Source organism: Bactrocera neohumeralis, chromosome 4 (assembly GCF_024586455.1).
Source record: "Bactrocera neohumeralis isolate Rockhampton chromosome 4, APGP_CSIRO_Bneo_wtdbg2-racon-allhic-juicebox.fasta_v2, whole genome shotgun sequence".
NCBI lineage: Eukaryota > Metazoa > Arthropoda > Insecta > Diptera > Tephritidae > Bactrocera > Bactrocera neohumeralis.
In genome coordinates this window covers 81,392,248-81,413,731 of record NC_065921.1, presented here as the reverse complement: position 1 = coordinate 81,413,731, position 21,484 = coordinate 81,392,248, and the positions used below count along the sequence as shown (strand labels likewise).

General features: G+C 34.3%; 1 protein-coding gene across 1 annotated transcript in view; it reads left to right on the top strand.

Annotated features, from left to right (window-relative positions):
• The window catches only part of LOC126756965 (serine-rich adhesin for platelets), a 169,227-nt gene that overhangs the window by 63,027 nt on the left and 84,716 nt on the right, over nt 1-21,484 (top strand). The window contains 1 exon segment of the mRNA XM_050470496.1: nt 20,409-20,665. Within this exon segment, the coding sequence (XP_050326453.1) occupies nt 20,419-20,665 (247 nt within the window). The 5' untranslated portion in view covers nt 20,409-20,418.

The window sequence follows — 21,484 nt, the reverse complement described above, 5'->3', positions numbered from 1 at the left end:
TCAAAAAATCACTCCAAATCAAAAAAATTGTTTTGAAAAGCTTAAATATTTTTTTTTCAATTCTATTACTTCACTGAACTGCAATTTTATTAAAAATAAAATTTAAACTCAAACTTTTTTACACTTTCAATATATATTTCCACTCCACAATGTACTCAAATTCCTAAGAATGACTCAAAGCGGATTTAATTTTTTTCAACTCATTTAAAGAGCAATATTATTTTATTAAATTGCAGTTTTATTAATAATAAAATTTATGCTCTAACTTTCTTAACTTTCAAAACTTTTTTCCACTCCAAAAAGTACTCAAATTCCTAAGAATGCTTCGAAACGGTTATAAAATTTTTTATTCAACCCATTTAAAGAGCAAAATTATCTCATTAAACTGTAGTTTTATTAATGATAAAATTTATGCTCAAACTTTTCTTCGCTTGCAAAATAGATTTCCTCTCCAAAAAAGCACTCAAAAAAAAAAAATAGTTTTAAAAATCTTAATTATATTAAAACTAAATATATTAAACCCTATTAAAGAGCAAAATTACCACACTGACTTGCAATTTTGCTAAAAGTAAAATACAAACTCAAACCTTTGTTAACTTTCAAAATTTATTTCCACTCAAAAAAGTACTCGAAATCAACAAATTATTTTAAAATATTTTTTATTTAGCAAGTTGACTTTATAAAACTTTATTTTTATTAATATTCAAATTTAAATACAAAGCTTTCTTTGTTTTCGAAATATATTTTTACTCCAAAGAAGCACGCAAAAAAAGAAAAAAACAAATATTTAAAAAAGTTTTCATATTTCATTTCAAGTCAATTAAAGCGCATATTTGCTTTATTGAAAAGTATTTTATTATTAATAAAATTTTAACTCAAAAATTCCTTCGCTTTGAAAATATATTTCCACTCCAAAGTAGCGTTCAAACTCAAAATACTCAAATACTCGAAACAGCTTTAAGTTTACTTGCAATCGTTTATTTGTTATATTTATTGTAATTTTTTGATTAAAAAATCAAGCCCGAAATCATTTTGTGCTCTCAAGAAAACTTCTACTCAAAAAACACTCAAAATGAAATAATTATTTAAAAATATTCAATATTTCTTTTCAAAGCAGGTAAAGAGCACATTTGCTTCATTGGCAGTAATTTTATTAAAAACAATAATTTAAGCTCAAAGTCTTCTTCGTACTCAAAATATATTGCCACTCCAAAAGCGCTCAAAATCAAAAAAGTATTAAGAAAATCTTTAGTATTTCTGTTCAACACAATTAACGCGCTAATTTGCTTTATTGAAAAGTAATTTCATTAAAAAAAATTTAAACTTAAAGCTTTCACGCTTTCAGTATACATATATTTGCACTCCAAAGAAACACTCAAACTCCAAAAATTACCCGAATCGCTTTAAAATTTCCTTAAAACCTATTTAAATAATATATAAAGCTATATTTTTATATTAAAAAATCAAAATGGAAATCATACTATGCGCTCAAGAAAGCTTTTACTCAAAAAAAAAAAAAAAACCCAAACTCTTGCAAAAAATATTTTTAAAATTTTTAATATTTGCTTTATTGCACAGTAATTTTATTAATAATAAAATTCAAATTCTAAGCTTTCTTCACTGTAAAATATATATCCACTCAAAAACATGCTCAAACTCAAAAAAAGTTATTCCGAACGACTTTAAAATATCGCCTCAAGTCAATAAAATAACAAATTTGCTGTATTTTTTTGGTAATTTTAGATAATTTTATAATAAAAAACCCTTAACTCAAAACATGCGGCGCTCTCAAGCAAACTTTGTACGCCAGTAAAGCACTCAAACTCAAAAAAATTACGCAAAGTAGCTCAATAAAATCTTTTCTACACAGCTAAAGAGCGCACAACAACACAATATACCGCTAAAATTAGCTCTTAGCGCTTTCTCTTTGCGCATGCGCACACTTACGTCCTTTATTTGAGTGGTCCACCCTCATACACCCCCTCGTTGACCTTGAATAAGTTGATATGTTGCTCTTTTACGTGCACCTTGCATGTGTAATTGTGCTTTGTTGTAACTGCCCTACATTACGACCCTCATCCTAGCCGCAACATACACAGGCACTGCCGGCAACATGAACTCCCGCGACGCGCACAGCATCCCTTGTGCATTGCATTGAATGGCGAGCGACTTGTCGAGTGAGATGTTATGAGTAGTTTTTAAAATAATAATTGCGCTCGTTTTTGCGACGTCCCCAACTTTACTTCACTTTCACCGTCCTTGGTGAGCTAACTGGTTCAGTTGCTGCTTCTTCTTCTTCTTTACTGTTGTTATTTTGCATCTGTTGGTTTGTTTGTTTATTTGTTTGGTTGTCTGTTGCTTTTGCTGTAATTGTCGAGCGGTAATTGAGTCAGTGTATCAGTGGATCAGCCACAATCCTCGTTGTCATTCCAAATTTTGCCTTCGTGCGTGACAGGTGTCCGAGTCCAACAGTTGGCTAAACGCGAATTATATTTTTCTCTTTGTTTGTTGTTGTTGGGGCATACAAGCGTTGCGCTTTTGCTGCGTGGTTGCTGTTGCAAGGCCATTTGACAAGGAAATTCTAGAAAGTTTGACGAATTCGCAAATAAAGCGTTTGGAGTTGCCTACAAGTTGCTCTGTGTTCGTGTGTGTTCGCGAAAATTTATTATGAGAGAGATATTAATATTTAATTAATGGAGTGCTAAGTGATGCGGTGATTATTAGGTGACGTATACGCCTTGGCGACCATTGCTTAGGAGATAAAGTGTAGTAGGGGATGAAAAGTGGCAGATATTTTAAATATTAATTTAAAAAATATATAAATTATGTTAAATATATTAATGAAATTAATTTTAATAAAATATGAATAAAAAATAATAATTAACGAAAAAAAATTAAAAAATAAATTTAAGTACATAATTAAGTAAAGTAATAAAATTAAATAAAACTAATAAATATTTGAAAATTAAATTGAAATAAATAAAAAATAATCACAAATAAATACGCTAATAATGAAATATGTAATTCAAACTTAAATTTTGAAAACTTTATTTTGAACGGTCAGTTTGTATGACAGCTATATGCTATAGTGGTCCGATCTGAATAATTTCTTGAGATATTATACCGCTGTTTTGGGGAATAAACTGTGCCAAATTACGTGAAGAAAACTCGTCAAATGAAGAAGCTTTCCATACAATCATTTCATTCCGAGCATTCAGTTTGTATGGCAGCTTTATGCTATAGTGGTCCGATCTGAACAATTTCTTGGGATATTATAACGCTGCATTTGGGTACAAACTGTGCTAAATTTCGTGAAGATATCTCGTTAAATGAAGAAGCTTTTCATACAATCACTTGTTTTCGAGCATTCAGTTTGTATAACAGCTGTATGCTAGAGTAGTCCGATCTGAACTATTTCTTGGGATATTATACGGCTGTCTTGGAGAATAAACCCTGCCAAATTTCATCAAGATATCTCGTTAAATGAAGAAGCTTTCCATACAACGACTTGATCCCGATCATTCAATTTGTATGACAGCTATATGCTATAGTGGTCCGATCTGAACAATTTCTTCGGGATAATATACCGCTACCTTGGAGAATAAACCCTGCTGATTTTCTTGAAGATATCTTGTTAAATGAAGAAACTTTTCATACAATCCCTATATTCCCATCGTCCAGTTTGTATGACAGCTATATGATATAGTGGGCCGATATCAGCGTTTCCCGATAAATGAGTAGGTTCTTGGGATGAAAAATACGTGTGCGAAATTTCAGATCGATATCTCAATAACCGATGCACATGGCTGGATTTAGCTGAGTCTGTTCCAAACTTTATAGCAAACTTAATATACTGTTCAGGGTATAAAATTATAAAAAAAATGCCAATTCACCAGAATTATAATTTTTTTGCGGCAACAACTTCAGGCATTTAACATGTCGTTGCTATTTTTGCTACGTGGTTTTGCTTAAAAAATGTGAAAAAATCCTTAGCGATGACGACCAATCGACGTCAACACCAATCGTTACACCAATTACACAAATAAAAATAAAAACATATTGAAATGTTATTGATTTGTCACTTTGGCGGCAAAGCGAAGCGGCCACGCTCAGCCGCTGCAGCCGTAGCGGCAGACAGCAGCGATAGCGAGTCAGAGCTGGTGGAGTATGTTGCCAACGGCATTAATGCAAATGTCATTCGTGGCGCCGTTACACCTGAACAGCGGTAAATATGCAATACTCGTACTTACTTATAAACATATATACATGTGTTTTTATTTGTCAATATCTATGTACATATGTATGTGTGCTTTCATTGAATCACATTTTTTATTGCCCTTCGAATTCAAATTCACTTTTATTAGCGCGCTCAGCTTATCTCCGTTACGAAAGCGCAGTTTTATGCATTTGTTGTTGTTATTTTTTCTATTAGTTATTGCAGTTAGTTGTTGACGGAATTATGCACGTTCATATGTAAATACATACATACAAACAAATAAAGTCATCGTAGACGTCATTCCGTATGCAAATGACCTTGACACACTTTATGGGCGTCTGCTGAGGAAAAACCCAACCGTTAAAGATGATGAGTTTGAGCTTTATTGCGATTTGCAGTTTTGCTACGTTTGAAATTCGTAAAAGTAATGCAATGTGACATTGACTTCAAAGCGAAGTTGAAATTAAATATTGAAACCGATTTTTTTTGCTTATAAATATGTGGCTGACTGAGAATTAATTTTTGAAATTATGGTATATTTTTCTATTTAGAGGGTTAAATAACCGTAAATTGTCAGTTTCATGTTGCTCTCATTTAATTTATTCATCCAAATATTACTTCCTTGTACTGCATCTTAGCATTACTCCATGCATTACATAATACTTAATTTTGTCTTACATTTTATTCTTGCAAAATCATTATTTTATGTGTTTTTTATATATAAATATATCATTTCATAACTCCCTTTAGGCATATCTTAATGCATTACTTTTCGCATTACCAAATGAATTACTTGACGCATTACCTGAATTCTCATTTTATACTGTTTTCCATGATTTATCGATTAATTTCATATATGATTCATATCTGAACGCATTACTAATGAATTACTTTACCCATTAACTTATGAATTATTTTATTCATTACCTAATTCTTCTTTTATACTACCTTCCATGTTTTATCCAAAACTTTCATATATCATAACTTCCCTTATACATGTCTTAATGCATTACTTTGCCATTACCTTACGAATTACTTTCTGCATTACATTATTCCTTTTTTTTATAATTTACTTAACCCTTCTTCCAAAATTTAGCCATTACTTTCGTAAATTATAATTCCTCTTGTACATAACTGAGCGCATTACCTTGTAATTACCTTATGCATTACTTTATACGTTGTCTTGGTACTTAACCTACTTTTCATTATTTCTTCATTACTTTCATAGTCATAATTCTGCTTATGCATATCTTAATGTACTCATTGTCCATTATCTTATGAATTAATTTTAGCATTATATTATTTCTTCTTTCACTACTTATCTAATATTTAAGAAACCTATTTTCCATAATTCGTTCATTATTTTCATATATCACAACTCTCTTTCTACATATCTGAATGCATTACTTTACCATTACCGTATGCATTACTTTATAGATTACCTTAATTTTTAATTCTACTACTTGCCACAATTTACACATTACTTTCATATATCGTAACTCCCCTCATACATGAAACTGAATTACCTTATGAATTACTTGATTATTTATAATAGGACTTAACTTTGCTTAATTTCCATAATTTATCCATTACTTTCATATTTATAACTCCCTTTATGCATATCTCAAAGCATTACCTTTCCGATTACCATATGAATTACTTTATATATTACCTTAATTCTTAGTTTAGAATACTTTCCATAATTTACCCATTACTTACATATATCATAACTCTCCTTATACAGATCTGCACACATTACCTTGTCATTACCTTTTAAATTACTTTATACAATACCTTAATTCTTATTTTATATAACTTTCCGTTGTTTATCCATGACTTTCACATATCATAATTCCTCTTATACATATATGAATGCATTTTCTTTGCCCATTACCTTATGAATTACTTTATGTATTACCTTAGTAATGAACTTAGCCTACTTTTTATTACTGTTCTATTACTTATACACCTGAATGCAATACTTTGCCAATACCTTATGATCATTATATTATAACCCAACTGCTGGCCTTATCTAATATGTAATCGAATTCATTTAAGTAATTGTTATGTAATGCCTTTACCTTATGAATTACTTATCAATTACTGTCAGCATTGCATTTATGACTTATAAAACAAAACATTATAACTCAACTTATCGCAGTATCTAATGAGTAATCGAATTCATTTAAGTAATTGTTATGTAATGCCTTTACCTTATGAATTACTTATCAATTACTGTCAGCATTGCATTTATGACTTATAAAACAAAACATTATAACTCAACTTATAGCAGTATCTAATAAGTAATCGAATTCATTTAAGTAATTGTTATGTAATGCCTTTAACTTAGGAATTACTTATCAATTACTGTCAGCATTGCATTTATGACTTATAAAACAAAACATTATAACTTATCTAATAAGTAATCGAATTCATTTAAGTAATTGTTATGTAATGCCTTTAACTTAGGAATTACTTATCAATTACTGTCAGCATTGCATTTATGACTTATAAAACAAAACATTATAACTCAACTTATCGCAGTATCTAATAAGTAATCGAATTCATTCAAGTAATTGTTATGTAATCCTTTACTTAATACACCATCTTGTGCATTATTTTATGTAATCTTCATACATTACTTCCTAAAGTAATCATTACTTTCATTTGAATGACTATCAATTTCATATTTTTATACAATATGACATTGATATGACATTTAGACTTCTAAGCTACTTTTTTGTTTTTATTACTTGTAAATAAGCTACTTCCAAAGCTATCGCCTGCAATAATCGGAAAACTAAATACCTCGTGCATAACAATTAGAAAAATGAGAGAAAATAATTGCGCGAGATAAAGATTAATGCAGTGAATTGCGAAATGGATGAGCTTCAATTTCAGCATTTCATAGCTGAGTAGTTGGCAGGTTTTATAGTATACAAAATATATAATGAATACATATTTACAGTTAGTATATATGACATGGGCGTATTTAAAGCTGGTTTTGAGGGGTTATACCAACTTGCTTGCTTAAAAAAAATTTAGTTTTTTATGAATGTCGCTTTTTGTAAAAATATTTACACTTCATAGTGTCTTAAGAAATCGAAATTCGATTTCGATATCAATCAAAATATCGGATTTCTTGAATTATTGCATGACAAGTACATATATGTATCTAAGAAGGTTGTGTGAAAATTTCAAGTCGATCGGCTCAACCGTTTCAAAGAAAACGGGGACTGTTTCGTTTCGAGAAAAAACGTGTATAAAGTTTTGTAAGCCGATTACAGTCACTTAAAAAATGTTTCAAACGAAACTCCGAAGCTACTTGGCGGATCAACTTCAAATTTTCAGCGAGTGCTTCAAATACAAGTATATAGTAAACTAAAATGCCAAATAACGTAACAGCACTTTTCATAAGTTTATAGGCGAAGAAAAAGCGGTATAATAAAAACCACCCATTCAAACAAAATTTGAGTTTTAGTTATAAATTGATTATATATTGGTTATAAAATGGTTATGTATTGGTTATAAAATGGTTATGTATTGGTTATAAAATGGTTATATATTGGTTATAAAATGGCTAAATATTGGTTACAAATATTGGTTATAAAATGGTTATGTATTGGTTATAAAATGGTTATGTATTAGTTATATATTAGTTATATCCACTTTTTTGCGGTTAGGTTGTTTTGCATTTTAGGTGACGATATGTACTTTGGATATATGTACATAAATAGAAAAACAATATTGATTTTTCGAAATTTACAAGTGTACATAACCACTTAATATAAAATGGTTCAAGGGTAAATTAAATTTAATTAATTTTTTGTTTGACTGGAAGTATTCTAAATATATGAAATTGTTAGAAAAAAATAAGAATTAAAAAAATGATTTTTTAATTATTTTAGTTTTTTTACGCAATAAAATTTTCAGTCAAGCACCATTTTTGTGCCCCGCGCTGTACACATTTGATGGTTTCATAAACAATATGTCAAAAATCAGCGAGCGGAAAATTGAAAGCTATTCGTTTGAGTAAATTTTTAATTACAATTACATGTAAACACACATAAATACATACATATGGTATATCTATATTGTATAACTATGCATACATACATACATGTAATGGCATATTTATATGTATACATACATACATACATGTAATGGCATATTTATATGTATGTATGTATCCATTATTTTTTATGCCGGCGATATTAACATTCAAATTCAATTAGTTGCTTAGAATTTCAATGTGCTCAAACGCTTGGAAAATTTAAAAGCGCAATTTGTTGTTGTTTGCAGTGAGAAAAACTAATTTATTCAGTACATTTCATAAATACATAGATATATACGAGGGATGCTCGATTAGTGCTTCTCCAAAAATAAAAAAAATTAAATTCAAGAAAAATGGCGATTTATTTCTCAACAAAGACTGTTTTTAGCGTGATACCTTTCACCCAGCGGCGCTCTAAATACCTTAACTTGTCTGTAATATCAGGTTTCTGCAGCTCTGCAAGACTTTTAGGCGCTGAAAAACTCCCCCTTTCTAACTGGTGTATGACTTTTTACATTTTTGCAGAAAAAAGAAGACACTCAGGCCGTTTCTGTTGAAATTTTATTCGCTGTCCATGTCTCTTGTGATAGTGGAGTCATCCTCTGGCAGAGCTAAGTAGTAATTAGATAGTTCTCATACGCATATAAAGGGTCATACATTTCGAGGATCTCTACTTTTCTGATAACTGGCAATGGCAGGCGTGATGTTTTGCTCCAAGGCCTGGATCGAAGCGGGATTGACCGCATAGTTTTCAGACTTTACATATCCCCACAGAAAAAAGTCTAACGGTGTGATATCACACGATCTTGGTAGGTAGTGACCGGCCCAAAACATGAAATTAACTGCTCACCGAAGTGTTATCTCAATAAATTCATTGCTTGATGCGTTGTGTAGGAAGTGACGCCGTCTTATTGAAACCAAATATCGCCGAGACTACATGCTTCAATTTCAGACATCAAATAGTCGGTTAGCATGGCGGGATAACGGTCGCCATTGACGGTTACGTTCTCACGAGCATCATTTTTGAAGAAATATGGAACGATGATTCCACCGATCCACAAAACACACCTAACCGTTGTTTTTTCTGATTGAAATGGCAGCTCTTGAATCTCTTCAGGTTGCTCTTCGTCCCAAATGCGGCATTTGTGCTTATTTACGTACCCATTAACTCAGAAATGAGCCTCATCGCTGAACTAAATTTAGTTTGAAAACGTCTGATCTTCTTGGAACTTTTCCAGAACCCTTAGAGCGAAGCGATGTCTCTTGAAAAGGTCGAGCAGCTTCAGTTCTTCGACAAGCTGTGTTTTGTACGCTTTCAGTTTGAGATCTCGACGTAAAATGTGCCAAGTCGTTTCTTACGTCAGTCCGAGTTGCTGCGAACGGCGCAGAATTGACTCTCCACGGTCTTCGTGTAGACTCTCAGCTTCGGCTGCTTTATTTTCTTCACTGAGTGCTGGACGTGATCTTTTCGGTCGAATTATCCATTAATGAATGTTGGGTTTCAAGATGGGTGATGTTTGACCATCCATCTGATCAAATTTGAAGCGGACTGTAAAAAAAAAAAAAACAAAAAAAAAACGACGACATTCGAATTGGCCAAAGGTTATACAATCAGTGGAAAAATAAGAACTTTGCAGAATTTCGGATAATTTATATGAGCTCAGGAGCAAGTCGTATTTAGTTGTCGTAATTATTGTTTTTTGTGGTGTTTTCTGTTTTTCAGTATTTTCTGTATTGACTGTCTCTGGACGGATCTAAATCATGGTTACTTCGATTGGACTCTATTGAGCTCCGTTTGTTGTCTTAGCGTGTGTCTAATCCCCGTTAGGATGGTAAGAATTAGCTAAGTTGTCGTCGCGGTCATCCAACGGAAGTCCCACGAAACGTGCTGTTTCGACGGAATCAGACCAAAGGGAGAGGAGTGTCCGATGAGTGGGGTTGGTGGGGCATGCAAAGTGGTAGCCAGTTTCATGCGGATACTCATTGCTCGCAGGACATATATTGGATATGTCAGGGTCTATTTTGGATAAGTAAGAGTTTAACCTGCTACAGTATTCAGAGCGAAGTTGCGCTAGATTCATTCCTGTTCTCGCTGCAACTCGAGATTTTCAATGGGTGGTTGTTTAACTCCGAGTATGCCATTCACTGAAAGGGAGCCGGTCAAGGTGTTGATGGCTCCACTGTAAATGGCGGTCAGTGCTTGTCGAAAGTTTTTGGTGCGTCCGAAGTCTGGTCGGCATATTGTCTGATGTAGTTGAGGAATGACATCTTAATGCTTCTAGGAGGCGGTTCCGATCCAAACAGGTGACTGCAAGAACGATTTCTGCGAAACCACCTCAGCAGGAACTGCCTGGAGAGGAGTTCGTTATGCTCCTTAACTGGGAGCATACGGACCTCACTATGCAGGTGTTCGATAAGAGACATCAAGAGGCATGCTGTCGTAGTCCGGAGTGCAGTATTCAGATAGGCCTGGAGTTTTCTTGTCTGCGTTTCACTGCATCCAGGCGACCATATTGGTGCGGCGTAGTTAAGGACCGGACAGCCGATTGCCTTGTAGGTTGCCAACAACGTTGTTTTGTCCTTTCCCCATATGCTGCCGGCTAGCGACTTGAGGATTTTATTGCGGCTCTGTACTTTGGCGGTAATCGCGGTCGTATAAGGAGTGAAGGAGCACAGACTGTCAAAAGTCACACCTTAAGTTTTAGGATTATTGACAGTGCGAATCTTGGCGCCATCGATTGCAATGTTAAAGTCAAGTCTGTACTCTTACGTCCAGTTTGTAAATATGGTCGCTGTGGATGGAAGGGGGATGAGTGTAAAGTTCCGTGCAGAGAGGAAGCGCGAAGGGTCGAAGATATAGCCGTTTGACTTTGCTCCGTCTGTCTGCTTATTTGGTACACAAGCCAGTCTCTCAGTTTTTGAGCTATGGTTCACGATTTTGAGAAATACGTAAAGGGTTCTCGTTGCAATAAAATGTAACTTTTTTGAATTTTTTGTAGTTCCAAGCCCTCCATTCCTCCATCATCTCTCTGCGCCTTTTTACATGTTTTGTTGCGCTTTTGCCCACTTTTTTACGAACTTAATAATTTTATTACGTTTGCCAACAAAAGTTATTTAGTATGCATTGTTGTTGTTTATGTTTACGCTTAACTCGCTTGTTGTCTTATTTTCGGTCGCTCGTCCCCTCTGCTTCCTCGTAGAGCAGAGATTTTTGCAGGCCGTCAACAAAAAGAAGCAAAAACTGACTGAAAAGTTGATGTTTACGCAGCAATTGTGCGCAATAACAATGTAAGCAAATAAAAGAAGATGAAAAACAACAACAACAATAACATATAAGTACAACAATAGCATTGGCGAACCGGCAACAACACTCACATGAAGCATAATTAAAATATTGTGGTGTCTGTGGTGGCAAAATTACCAGCCACCAGCAGCCGCCACCCACAATACAGCGATTAAACCGCACACACACACACACACACCACAAACACACTACACAGCCAAGCACAGGTAGCTGCCACATTTGTGTCAGTGTGGCGCAGGTTTTGTATTTATGTTGCATGAATTTCAAGCAGCTGAAATATATGCGGCTACAACAACTTTATACTTATTGTTGTTGTTGTTTTTTCTCATTATTGTTGACGTTGGTTTTTATTGTTGTTCGTGCCGCGTCGTGTATTTTAATTGTCGCCACACGCTGTTGTGTTGTGTGTTATTATTGTTGTTGCTATTCGTATTGTTGTTGTTATTTCCGCACAAGCAAGCTCTGATCACTCATTCCCATTGCATTGTTTGTCGCAGTTTTCGCCCGCTTGTCGGCTGGCTGGCTGACTCCGCTTAATGACTTCTTTCGATTTGCATTGTTTACGTATAACAACAACAACAACAACCACAGATGTGACAGCACAGCGCGGAAAGGAGTGTAAGCAGCGCTTGGCGGCGAGCAATTGTTTTTTTTGCACTTGCCACCTACTTGTTGTTGTAATTTTTGTTGTTGCATTTTGCACCAACTTTGCGTTGTTGTTATTGTTGTTGTTGTTGAGTTTTGCATTATTATTTTTATGGCACCATAACACTGTTTTGCTTTACATTTGCTTTGCACACTTTGTTGCAAGCACTTGCTGCATATGTACATATGTATGTGTGGGTATATGTGTATGTGCGTGTGTTTGTATTTATACATTTGTATGCATTTGTTCATTGTAATTTTTATGCGTACAATTGTTGTTGTTTTTTTTTAAATTTATGCCTCTCTTGCCACAACAAAACTTTTCCCTGCAACGCATAACTTTTTCTATAATTTGTTGTTTTTTTTTGTCGCTTTAGCACTACTGGCACTACAATCACTTGGCGCGACAAAGAAATAGGTCGATAGAAATTGAAAATGCAAGTTCTGCTTTTGCTCAATACATACATATGCAATTATATGTACACACACACAAACATACATACATATACATATGTTCACATACAAACAAATGAATGGAGAAATGAGGTGTTTCGATTTGAACCGGGTTGAGTGTAATGTCTTCATTAGATTTGGGTGAGAAGCAAACTTAATATGCCCGGCTCAGGGCATAAAAATGAAAATCAGCGCCTAAAAGTATGCTTTTTTAATTTTTGTCACTCTAAAACAGTATTTCCGCAGTGAAATCTGCAAAGTCCGTAAAATGTTTAAATTTTTAATGATTTGAAATAATAAAGTTAAACAAATTTCATTAAAATCTAATCTGTTACGACACCAAATTTTCTATTAATTTAAGTTTTGAAGTTGCAACTAAGTTTTTTGAAACATTTTATCGCCTGTAAGCAACAATTTTATGAAAAATTAATAATTTTGGCCTATTTAGGTACCAATAGTGTTCAATTCATGCGAAAAGTGCAATTGGATTGTTCGAAAATGTAGTAAAAGTCGTTTTCGAAAATATAGTTTCCAAGTAAACTCGTGAAGTTTTTAATTGTAGAGCACGAGTGTGATAAGTAAGTTCTTTAACTTGTTTATTAGTATATGCATCTTGGAATTTTATGTACGTAAACTTTCCACCTAAGAAACTATTTCGAATATATTTTTTCTACAAAATTTTAGGTGGTTAAAAAATTTGTTTTTTTTTTGCAAAAGTGTTAGTAAAAATATTATTTAAAAACTTTTTTTTTGTGAAAAAATTAGTAAACATTTTATTTTGCACAAAAATTATTAACTTTTTTTTTGCAAAAAAAAAAAATATTTAAATTTCTATTTTAATAATAAATTTTATTAACAAACTTTTTCATTTTTAATTTTCAACAAAATTTCGCATTAAAAAAACCATCACTGTGCAAAAAGTCTCTGATGTATTAGTAGTTACTCATACGCACTGACGCATGACTATTGAAAAAAACTACTCAATGTTATCTAATTACTCGAACAGCAAAGCTTTAGAGGAAATACATATGTAAGTGAGTCACAAATACATACTCATATACACACAATTCCATTCACATACGCTGCAGCTTTTCTTAGTTGCGACTTCGAAGCAATACTGTGTTTTGCTCAGAAAATGTTGCATGCTTTTAGGCGCCCACTTATTTCTTATTGCTACACATTGGCATTATATGTTAGTCAGCACTGTAGATAGTGAAATAATTATTTCTTAAAACACATAATTTATTTATTATTATAAATATAAAAAAATAAGTTAAAATTTTAATAGAAATACGAAAAGACTTTTTCGACTACCCAATATATCAATTCGAAAGCCTAGCAACAAATTCGAAAGAATAACGGATTTTTAATATATTAAATTATTTAATTTAAAATTTAATTTTAATTATCTAATTTAAAAATCAATTTTAATTATTTAATTTGAAATTAAAAAAAAAAAATTAAAAGTCGCAAATTTTCTCTCAAGATTTTAAAGCAGACCTTCTGAAACGTTTTATCTCAGCTGTGTATAATTATTATTTTTAACTTCTCTTTTCGTGAAAAAATGTATGTATTTGTGTATGTACATACATAAGTCTATTTGCTTAAGTTTCAAATTTTTAAATTCCGGATTATGTAATAATCCCGAAATATCGGGACTGAGGAAATGTAGCTTGAACGGAAGTAAATAAATTAAAAGTAATTCTTTAACAATTTTATAATTTTAGGTTTGTAATCCCGAAATGTTAATCCCGGAATTTCGGGACTAAGAAAAGATAAAAAGACTGCTTGAACAGAAGTAAATAAATTAAAAGTAATTTTTAAAATTGTTATTTAATGGATTCAGGTTCGGAATTCCGAAATGGTAATCCCGAAATTTCGGGACTAAGACAAGATAGCTTGATCAGAAGTAAAAAATGAATTAATTGCATTGAATCCTTCATTAAAATTGTTATTTAATGAATTTAGGTTCGGAATCCCGAAATGGCAATCTTGAAATTTCGGTACTAACAAAAGATAATTTAAATAGAAGTAAATAAATTAAAATTAATTCATTGAAATACCAAATAAATGAATTCAGGTTCGAAGTCCTGAAATGTTAATCTCGAAATTTCGGGATTAAGAAAATATAACTTGAATAGTAGTAAATAAATTTAAATTTATTATTTTTAATTGGTAAACAAATTCAGGATCCCGAAATAGTTATCCCGAAGTTTCGGGATTAAGAAAATGAAACTTGTAACAGTAGTAAATTAATTTAAATGTATTATTTTTAATTGGCAATCAAAGTCAGGATCCCGAAATTTCGGGATTAAGAAATTGAAACTTTAACAGTAGTAAATAAATTAAAAGTAATTATTTAAACACATGTACATAAGTACATATGTATGTACATAAATATGTACATATGTATTTAACGAATTCAAGCTCGGGATCCCGAAATGGTTATACAGAAATAGCGGGCTTAAGAAATAAGGCTTGAAAAGAGTTAAACATTTAATTTCTGTTGGCTGAATGCTCGTTCGCTCTTACTTTATATTTGCGTCAGAAACTACATGCTAGCGTATTTGTACGTGTATGTGCCTATGTATGTGTATGTGTACATACATCTGTACATATGTATGTATGTTTATATGTATGTATGTATTTATGTATTTACATTGTATTTCTGACACATTTTTGCAATGCTGCCACGCTAATAAATGAGTTGTCGTCAAGGGGCAACAAATATAAAATCCATAAGAATAATGTAAAGTAAACTCTTACACATGAACACACATACACATACAAAAATTCAGACATGCAAACTCTAAATAGCAAGTGGAGCAAGGCATAAAATCTTACAAAGTGAACTTTGTGCTCAAGTTTACACACAGTAGTTGGCGTTTCTTGTGCCACAATGGGCTTGCAACGGCGCCAATTGCAACAACAACAATAATAAATAAGGCACAACTACTTGCAGCGCAGTGCCGCCACAGACAGACGCCCCACACAGCTGACGAAGTGTAGAAAATGCATTATTTTATATTTATATATATTTGTAAATATGCTTATGTAAATATTAAACATGTATGTGTGTATAACTGTATTTTTGCCTGCAACTGCCGGTGTTGATCTCAAAAATTTTTGATATTTATTTGTTTTTGTTACTTTTCAAGTGAAAATCAAGCGCCGTATAAGTAAATAAGTAAATATGGATATATAAATATGTACATATGTATGTACATATATATTTTAATATGTATTTACATATGTACATACGTGTGTACGCCACATTGTTGTAAACTTCCCCCATTCGCTGCAATGTCAATGCAATCGCTTAATAAACCGTTGATTCGTATAAATTTCAATTTCAATTAATTTCGCCATGACATTGCCACAATGACAAGCGAGACGCGACCGAGACAATTAACTGTCAGCACTTAACAGCACTTTCGGAAAAAAAGAACCCAAAGCGAAATGCAGATAAGTGTTGCATACGCCCAACTGCAAATAGCAACAACAACAAGCACATATGTACATAGTGAAATAGTCAAAGAGTAGGCATATTTGGAGGCAGTCAACAGGCTGACGCTGGGGCAGTTGCTGGTTGATTAATTAATTAATAAAAAGCGCCAAGTTGCACGCTCATCAATGCCACAGGCACTCATATAAACATACATATGTACATACGAACGTACATTTACGGGTTATGTCTGCATGCCTCACTCGTTGTTATAACGGTTGTTTGGTGTGAGTGTGAGCGCCAAATAGGCTCGACGATTATCATGAGTGTCTGCGCGTCCACAAAATTATTTGAACACAACAAAGTGACAGGGCTGCAAGAGTAGCTTCAGATAGACTTTTAGGGAAACATCTATAATAACTTTTAATAATTTTTTTTCAAAATCCAAAATGATAATCCCGAATTTTCGGGACTGAGATAATCAAGCTTAACAGAAGTAAATAAATTAAAATTTATTATTTAAAATTTATATGTAATGAATTCAGGGTAGGGATTCCGAAATCATAATCCCGAATTTTCGGGACTAAGAAAATGAAGCTTGAGCAGAAGTAAATACATTTAAAGTAATTCTTTAAAATTGCTGTGTAATGAATTCAGGCTCTGTATCCCGAAATGCAAATCCCGAATTTTCGGCACTAAGAAAATTAAGCTTGAACAGAAGTAAATAAATTAAAAGTAATTCTTTAAAATTGATATTCAATGAATTCAGGCTCTGTATCCCGAAATGCAAATCCCGAATTTTCGGCACTAAGAAAATTAAGCTTGAACAGAAGTAAATAAATTAAAAGTAATTCTTTAAAATTGATATTCAATGAATTCAGGCTCGAGATTCCGAAATCATAATCCCGAATTTTCGGGACTAAGAAAATGAAGCTTGAGCAGAAGTAAATACATTTAAAGTAATTCCTTAAAATTGCTCTGTAATGAATTTAGGATGTGTATCCCGAAATGCAAATCCCGGATTTTCGGCACTAAGAAAATTAAGCTTGAACAGAAGTAAATAAATTAAAAGTAATTCTTTAAAATTGATATTCAATGAACTCAGGCTCGGGATTCCGAATTCATAATCCCGAATTTTCGGGACTAAGAAAATGAAGCTTGAGCAGAAGTAAATGAATTAAAAGTAATTCTTTAAAATTGATATTCAATGAATTCAGGCTCGGATTCCGAAATGATAATCCCGAATTTTCGGGACTGAGAAAATGAAGATTGAACAGAAGTAAATACATTTAAAGTAATTCTTTAAAATTGCTTTTAATTAAATTTAATGAATTCCGGCTCGGGATCCCGAATTTTCGGGACTGAGAAAATTAAGCTTGAGCAGAAGTAAATAAATTAAAATTTGTATATAATGAATTCAGGCTCGGTATCCCGAAATGATAATCCCGAAATTACGGGATTAAGAAAATGAAGCTTGAGCAGAAGTAAATAAATTAAAAGTAATTTCCTTAAATTGATTTTTAAGGAATTCAGGCTCAGGATACCGCAATTTCGGCATTAAGAACTTGGGTTGATAGTTGATCAACGCTTGCTGAGCTAGTCTGAGGCCCATCTGCTAGTAGTAAATCATAGGAAGCCAACGGAGCTCCTATCCGTCTCCTCTCCGCAGTTATTGAGACTGAAGTACATGTCCTAGTAAGCTCATTAGCCTTACAGCAATATCGCTGTGACCAGACATCCACACTACTCTAATCATAAAATAACCTGTTGCTAGAGATATGCAGTCTAGACACCGCCTCACTAGTCTTGAGCGCAGTTAGCGAACTCAAGACTAACCCACTATCGAAGTGGCTAGTCAGCACTCTGAACAAGGCTGCGCTCTGAAGCATATTTTGTACTAACTTTCTGCCTCTGACTTTATTGATTAATTTTAGTCTTCAAAGGCGAATCATTCAGAACTGTCCAGTAGATTTCAACGCATTTTATGTGGATTAACATTACATGATACCCACATTCCACATCTAGGTATGTGCCCTCAATTCGTTGGCTAACAACCTCATTTATTTATGGTACAGTGGGGTATTTGTGTGGGGTATTTGTGTCAGCCATAAGATGACATCAGTTTCATCTCATCCACCCAATCAACATTAACACCCAACCCCATACATGTGGCTGAGCGACTAATTTATACATTTGCAAATTGACATTTTCAGAGGACTGCAAACAAATTCCAATGTTTACTTAAATACATATGTCTCTAAGTGTGTTTGGACCGTGTGTGCGGAATGTCCTTTGTGCCGCCCGCTGACTTTCGCTCAGCAGCGGCGCTTTGTTGCGATTTGGTGCGGTACTTCGGTCGCATTTTCGCTACACGCGCGAATTAATTCACTTCTGCTAATTAACCCAACATGCCAAACACAGCGAATTTCACCACACTCCTTCCACTATCTACCACTTGTCAACACCATCAACTTATTTGACATATATAAAATGTCCCCTAAGCGCGCCGTGTTTACTCAACTGCTTTGTATGTCAATATGTATGTATGTTTATTTTACTCACATGAGTTCTCATCTCAAACAACGGTACTTTCACCAAATGGAAATTAAATGCTGCTGCAAAAGCTGTTGAAACTTTTCTGCATAGAGTAATTCGAAGCGCTTGTCGTTAGATTACAGTGACTCTGCTCCCCTCCATGACCTCTTTACGACCTTCGCTGGCAGCTCGCCTTACATCCGTCTACAATTCATCTCAGCCCAACGATTAGAGACGACATTAAAGGATGTTCGGTCGTGTCATGTGTCAATCTTTAATTGCTCCTCACACATAAATGTATTCCGCTGTTTGCGAAGCCAGCGAACGCCAGCGGAGCGGAAATGTTAATTGAAGGATAATTTAGTTGGCATCAAATACGCATAAGCATGAGGCGAACTTGTTGGCGCACAAAACGGAGAGCGCGGTGTCCTCAAGTGTGCGATATTAATTGCGCATAAATGTTTGCTTTTCTTTGCGGGCGTCTAGGCGTGGCCGGCAGATGAAAGTGCAAAATTTCAATTTAATTCGAAGCGATAATTACGAAATGAGCAACACGGAGCCAGGGAAGGAAGTATATAGTGAAGTGGTGTCGGTGAAACAGACGTCTGAGAGTGTAACTGTTGGCAGTTTTGGGTTTCGGGCTTGCAAAATTAAGTGTGGTTAAGTTGGCGTGTCCAAAGAGTAGCTCTCATCGGCTTTTCTGGTGAGACTACAGCAGCAATAGCTATTTTAAACATCTGTGGATAATGCCGCTGTATAGCTGCGAAGTGTGCACTAAGGCCAGGGAAGCTGGGTATATGAAGGGGTCGGAACAAGGACACGTCGAAATTCTCTTCTCCTTCCACTACATTCATGAAAAGTGTGCTCTACAGCTCAAGGAAGCTGGGTACATGAAGTTGTCGGAATAAGCACACGCCGAAATTCTCTTCATCCTGCATCCCTGAAAACGTGGATCACTGCGTCGCAAAGGCCACTTGGACGGCAGCTTCTCTGCTCACATACCGACGAGGGATATGTGAACTCGGAGAATTCGCTGGTGAAAAGGATGATTGAGCTTTTTCACGGTTGAAGTCGTGGTCGAAACTAGGTGGGAAGGTTGGAGGGGGAGTTTTCTGCAAGGAGCTCTCGGTAGTTTTAGGCTACCGAACCACTGTAATGTTTTCCAGGCAGAAGTGACTGCTATCAAGGTGGCGGTAGACATACTGTTATAAAGTGCAGCTTCTTTCAGGGAGGTGAGCATTCACTCCGACTGCAGAGTGTCAATACTACATAGCTCGGAGCTTGTTAACTGTGCGCTCAAAGCTAGTCGATGAGTGGATGTCTTTTGCGTCAAACTACTTAGTATTAAGTGCTTCGTAGGCACAGGTCTCCTCCATTGTTTAAATTCAGCAAATAAGAAGATGCATCCAAAACGAAAGCTCTTTGTCGATTTGTAAGGGTCTTATGAGCCAGTAGTTAAGATGTTTTAGGTGACCCAATGAACTGGTGTTACTGTCCAAGTAAGACCCCTGTTAAGATCGATTTCTTAACATGACCTAACCTAAACAGTTCATTCTCTGTCTGCAGCTTGGCAGTGTTCTTACAATGTTTGAGGTTTTCAGATTCCGCTTTCTTAATAGTGATCTGGTGATCCCAACACTTCGACAATGCCGCAAATCTATATTTTGACATATGATTATATTTCATATATATTTTTAGTCTTATAGCTTTATGTGTGTATATTTGTATGCTAATGTTTCTACTTCTTCCCTTGCAGACGCCACAGCATGTCCGCCAGTCTAATGTCATGTGTTCGGGAGAACTCTCCACCGTTAGATATAGTGGATGGTGCCAACTGTAGCAGTGCAACGGGTCCAATGTCTTTACCCGATTGTCATATGACTACAATGTCCACACATAAACAACAACAACAACTCACATCAACACCACTATCAGCGCCCAATATAAATGAGAGTAGCAGCAGCGGTGGTGGCGGCGCTAGTGGAGGAGGTGATGGAACAACACAAACTGCTGGTGAGTGAAGAAAGATTTTGAATATACATACATATGTATATGATATATACCACATAACTGTAATTGAGGTTACAAAATTGTGGTGTTTCTAAACAAAAAGTGAAAAAAGCTCTGTATTTTTAGAGAAAGCTTTTTAGCTTTAATATAAAGTTAATTTCGTACAAAAATATATTCCTTAAACATTCTTACTTTTCTTCTACTATATTCCATATCTATGCCGATATTTTCTGCCACACCTTCCCTTCAGCTTTATCCATCTTAAACGCAAGCCTTCAAGTTGCCACCAGTTAGCTTCTCTCACGCGCCGTCAGCCTTCTATTTGTCGATGCCATTTGTCAACGGTTCAATACGTGTCGCTGTCAAGTGTCATTGACACACCGTTAAGTCAGTCTCACACCGTCTCTCATAGTTTTGTTTGCAAAAGTGTCTTCGTTGGGTGTGAGTGCGTATGCCCTGCGAAGGGCAGAGGAAAGTGCTTACTTGTAAAGTGCCGCTCATTGGTAATGTGCTTCAATTGCTTGTAATGAAGATTGAAAGGAAGCCTAATAAATGATAAAGACAATTTTATTGGCGTTAATTCAGCCGAAAGACGAGGGAAGTAGAAACTGTGGTGCTAATGGATGTGAGAGTTTAAAGTACATAAGTATGTACATATATAAATAACTGAGTTGAGCTGTGTTATAGCAACTCTCTTGAGGTTACAAGCCTTTGAAATTGTTTTTGAGAGAATAGCAAAGCAGTTTCCTTAAATGCAGGTTCTAAAAAGATTACTCACGAAATTGGAAAGCTTATAGGTGATGGGTGATGTACAGATGTACT